We start from the raw sequence: 4,902 nt of genomic DNA on the forward strand, positions 1-4,902 counted from the left end.
GAATAATGTTGGGTGTTTTCGAGTGATATGACAAAGAAGATCTGGTTTCATTGATTTGTTGTCTGGCTTCTTTCATTTATAACTCTTAACTAGTGAAGTAAGAAGTTTTGGATTCTGTCTGTATTCAAATTTAAAGGGATCACAAAGGAATAATTTTAGTGCTGGGTTTGAATTGCGTTCAGAGGAGTGAGATGACAAACTGGATCTAATTTTCTTCATTTGTTTGTGTAATTAATGAGTCAAGAAGCATTCGATCCCGTTTGCATTCAGATATAAAGGGATCACAAAGGAATAATATTAGTGTTGAGTTTGAAATATGTATCTGGGGATGTGATAAGACAAAGGGATCTGACTTCACTCATCTCTCACTGAAACTAATGACTCAAGAACCATTCGATCCTGTTTGCATTCAGATATAAAGGGATCAAAAAGGAATAATATTAGCAATGCTGGTTTAAATCTTGTTTGGAAACGCGAGAAGACAAAGAGAATCTGATTTCACTCATCTATCACTGAAACTAATGAAACAAGACGCATTGGATCCTGTCTGCATTCAGATTTAAGAGGATCAGAAACGAATATTATTAGTAATGTTAGTTTAAATCCGGTGTGGGAGAATTTGATTTCATACATGCATTACTTTAACGACTGGAACAAGAAGCCTTGGATCCTGTCTGCATTCACTTTAAAGGGATCAAAAGGAAATTAGGTTAGAAATATCGGTTTAAATCTTGTTTGGAGACGCGAGATGACAAAAGGAAAGCGACAATGAACAAGAGAATTTTTATTTCACATATTCAACACCGTAACTAATGAAACAAGAGGCATTCGATCCTTCTTCCATTCAGTTTTAAGGGATCAGAATGGAACAAGTTAAGTAATATTGGTTTAAATCTTGTCTAGAGACGCGAGAAGACAAACGAGACCTGATTTCTTGCATTCAACACCGTAACTGATGAAACAAGAGGCACTGGATCCTGTTTGCATTCAGTTCCTTAAGGGATTGATGCAAGTGACGTGTCTTAATGCTCCAAATCAACTCACCTCCATTAGTTTCGCCTGAAGGATCACGGGCTGCGAGTGAGTGACGGGAAGGAGCATTAAAACTTAAATATAGGGATTCCAGTCGCCTTTAAGAGAGAATTAGCGGCAAAAAAGAGGTTCCGGTGCCAATTTTTCGTTTTTTTTTCACTTTTTTTCTTTTAAGAGTATTCAGTCCTTGTATTTTCCGGAATCTGGGCTTACAAGAGAGAAGAGAGAGAGAGAGAGAGAGAGAGAGAGAGAGAGAGAGAGAGAGAGAGAGAGAGGGGGGGGGGAAGGGAGGAAATAAGTAGGAAGTTGCGTGAAAAGTAGGGAAGGTACAGCGCCGTCTTGCCTCCCTCCTCCTCCTCCTCCTTCTACTGCTCCTCCTCCTCCTCCTTCCAAATCATTGCCCTCTACCGATCTGCGTGTTCCTCGAGGCGGTTGTTCGTCCCCTCCTCCCCTGCTCTCTCTCTCTCTCTCTCTCTCTCTCTCTTAGATCACACCACTGACCTAGTTACATTTTCGAGTGTTTTTTTTTTTCCGAGAGAGAGAGAGAGAGAGAGAGAGAGAGAGAGAGAACGTGCCTTGAATCAAATACGTTCTGAGCTCAGTGGGATTTTAACTCAAGCGTTTATGAAATTATTAATGGCTCTGATAATTTTTTTTTTTTTTTTTTGTTACTGATGGAAATAGAATGAAAAAAATATGAAGGATAAATGTATATGAGTTGGTGTGTGGTTAATCAGGGAGTTTTAGTTGTTGTTTTTGTTGTTGTTGTTGTTGTTGTTGTTGTTGTTGTTGTTGTTGTTGTTTTGGGTCAGATTCCGTAATATATCAATGTATTCCCAGCATTTTACGATCTGGAAATGGGAATGATTAGTAGTAGTAGTAGTAGTAGTAGCAGTAGTAGTAGTAGTAGTAATAGTAGTAGTAGTAGTAGTAGCAATAATAATAATAATAATAATAATAATAATAATAATAATAATAATAATAATAATAATAATAATAATAATAATAATAATAATAACAACAACAACAACAACAACAACATAATATACCTTACGAACAAAGAAGGAAAAAGGAATAAAAACCAAAACGAGAGAGAGAGAGAGAGAGAGAGAGAGAGAGAGAGAGAGAGAGAGAGAGAGAGAGAGAGAGAGCGGCAAGGTACGCTGCGGGGCCAGGTAAAGGTCGGAGGATCGATATCTGGCCACACCATCGCCCGCTGGTCACCGCCGCCCTCTGCGTGTGACTCAATCTTATTGCGGCCAACACACCCCTTGACACGCCCACCTCACCCCTCAGCACACCCCTAGACGCCAACCTCACCCCTCCAGCACTGCCTGACAAGATCATCTCGCCCCTCCAACACCCTTAGAATCCACCCTCAACCCGCCTAGCACCCTTAACAACCTCACCCCCCAACACCCTTACTAGCCTCACCCCCTCAGCACCCTAACCAACCTCATTCCCCCCAACACGCTTACCAACCTTGCCCCCCAAACACCCTTACCAACCTCACCCCTCCACATTCGCATCCACCCTGGAATTCTCTTTCTCTTTACACCCTTAATCTGCCTGAAAAACCACTTGTAATCTATTAAATGCCTTTGAACTGCTTTGAGTCTTCTTGAACTTCCTTAAATCACCATTGATCTCTCATGAAACCCACTGAATCCCTTTTGTATTCTTTTTGAACCTCTCAATACCCTTAATCTCCCTATGAAACCCATTAAAATCTTTGAATTCTCTTTTAAACCAGATGAAACTCTTTGAATCTCCTTTGAACTCCTTTGAAATTCTTCGAACTGTCTTTTAAACACAATGAACTTCTTTGAATTCCCTTTGTGAACCCTTGAACTCTTGGACTCTCTTCGAAATCTCTTGAAACCTCTTGAACCTTCTTGAATCCCCTTGCATAGCTTTTGAATCCCTTCGAATCCCTTTTGAACTCTTCGGAACCTACTTCTTGTCCTCTCAGTCCCACTCGAATCCCTTAAGCCACGTGAACCTTTAGTATCCCTTCAGTATTCCCTAACCCTCTTGAACATATTTAAATCTCTCGTAGCGGTCTGGAATTAACACATAACCTTCATAAACAAGAGCCTGGAAGCTACGAATAACTGGAATTGTAGTGTTGAGCTCTTAAACCTCTTTTGAAAGCCTCTGGGAGAGTCTGAACCCTTATTACTGCCTCTGGAAACTCCTTGAGGCTCCTGGGTAGTACTCTGAGAGGCTGAATTACTCTATGGCCTCGTAAAAGTTACCTTAATTTCTTGAAGTTATTTTCAGGAACCCTCATCATAGTCTCTTTAAAGATTGAAGAGCCCTTACCTAACCTAACACACACACACACACACACACACACACACACACACGTCAATTAGCTAAACACACTATTGGATTCCCTTCAGGAGGCTGGAAATGTGGAAAGGGGAGTTGACTGGTTGTCTGTCGTAATATTATTATTCCGCCGGTCAGCTCTGTCCCTTAGTTGAGTCATCTGTCTGTTTCTCTGCCTGTCTGTTTGTCTGTGGTGCCTTGGTTGGGAGATAGAGTCCGTAAGTGTCTGTGTAAAGTGCGTCATGGTTCATTGAGTTTAAGTATTTCGTTTCATTTACTTTTTTTTTTGTCGTATGTTTTAACCCTTTCACAGCTTTATAATTTTACTTCTTATCACATACAACTCTGTTAGACACATTTTTTTTTCACTAAAGCTTTAAATATTTTTGTATTCTTAAAAAGTACAAAATCAGCCTGCTATTTTCTCTTTTCTTTTTTTTTTACTCCTATATTTCAGCTCAATCAAAACTACATCATTTTTTCCCTATCACGTGCAAGTTTTCAGACACATTTCCATGCACTTGTCTCTTAAGCATTCCTGCATCCTTAAGAAATAAAATAAAATAAAATAAAAGGCATTTAAAATCAATGTATTCTCTTTTCTTTGTCTGTGTGTCTGTGCTAATAATTCTAAAAAGTTGTGAATGGGTTGAATATAACAGAGGGGATAAACTCACTGCTTAATGACGGTAATGAGATCAAATATGGCCTGTCTGTATTCCGTATCTACCGAGTGTAAGTGAAACAAGGATAAGTGAATCCGTATAAACATTTGCTTTGCTTTCATATTTTTACGTGACAAGCGAAAAATTACAAAAAAAAAATAAAAAATAAATAATCAAGCCTCAGCGCCTCAGTCCTCGTGGAAAACATTAGCTGTGCCTCAAGGTTACGTAAAAACTCACTAACACCTACATGAAAAGTCTATTTAAATGGGGAGCCGGGAAGAGACGGGAAGAATCACCTACCTTTAGGCGACTCATCTTGGTAACCTGCGGGGCGTGAGTACCTTGACCTGCGCCCCTTGAACTGCAGGCGTGGGGCCGATGGTTCTTTTGGTTCTATACTATACTAGCGCATTCAAGTGTCGGTGTTTGCATGAGTGTGGTGGGTGTGACTGGAGGCTAATCCTTACATGCGGTCACTTGGGTTGTGGTGGTGAGTTACTGGTGGTGACTGGTGGTGACTGGTGGTGACTGGTGGTGATTGGTGGTGACAGTACACTAGACTAACACCTAAACTACACCTAGGACACAGAGGAGCAGGTAATGAAAGGTAAACTCGAGACCTAATCACCCTTTTCTCCGTCTGTCTCTCTACGGCGCCTAAGACACTCCAACTACGGAAATGAGAACACGTGTGCCACTCCTCTTTACCAGGCCCAAGAATATGCACACGAGCTGAACCACGTCCGTGTAAGCCACAGCGTACAGGCCCCCGAAGAGCGTGTAGGCAACGGCAATGCATGCGGATAGGATGACGGCTAGCTCCTGTTCCATATCCAACACCACAGAGAGCGTCGCACCTGCAGGAAAT

At 41.0% G+C, this 4,902-nt stretch overlaps 1 protein-coding gene across 2 annotated transcripts in view; it reads right to left on the minus strand.

Moving 5' to 3' along the window:
• Nucleotides 1-4,902, minus strand: part of LOC135090541 (high-affinity choline transporter 1-like) — a 33,632-nt gene that overhangs the window by 24,208 nt on the left and 4,522 nt on the right. The window contains exon 4 of one of the 2 annotated variants that reach the window (XM_063987365.1): nt 4,743-4,891. The exons of the other annotated variant lie outside the window; for it this stretch is intronic. Coding sequence (XP_063843435.1) covers nt 4,743-4,891 — 149 coding nt within the window. The remainder of the gene's footprint in view (nt 1-4,742; nt 4,892-4,902) is intronic. 2 annotated transcript variants of the gene reach the window in all.

The sequence above is a fragment of the Scylla paramamosain genome, chromosome 35, assembly GCF_035594125.1.
Source record: "Scylla paramamosain isolate STU-SP2022 chromosome 35, ASM3559412v1, whole genome shotgun sequence".
Classification (NCBI taxonomy): domain Eukaryota; kingdom Metazoa; phylum Arthropoda; class Malacostraca; order Decapoda; family Portunidae; genus Scylla; species Scylla paramamosain.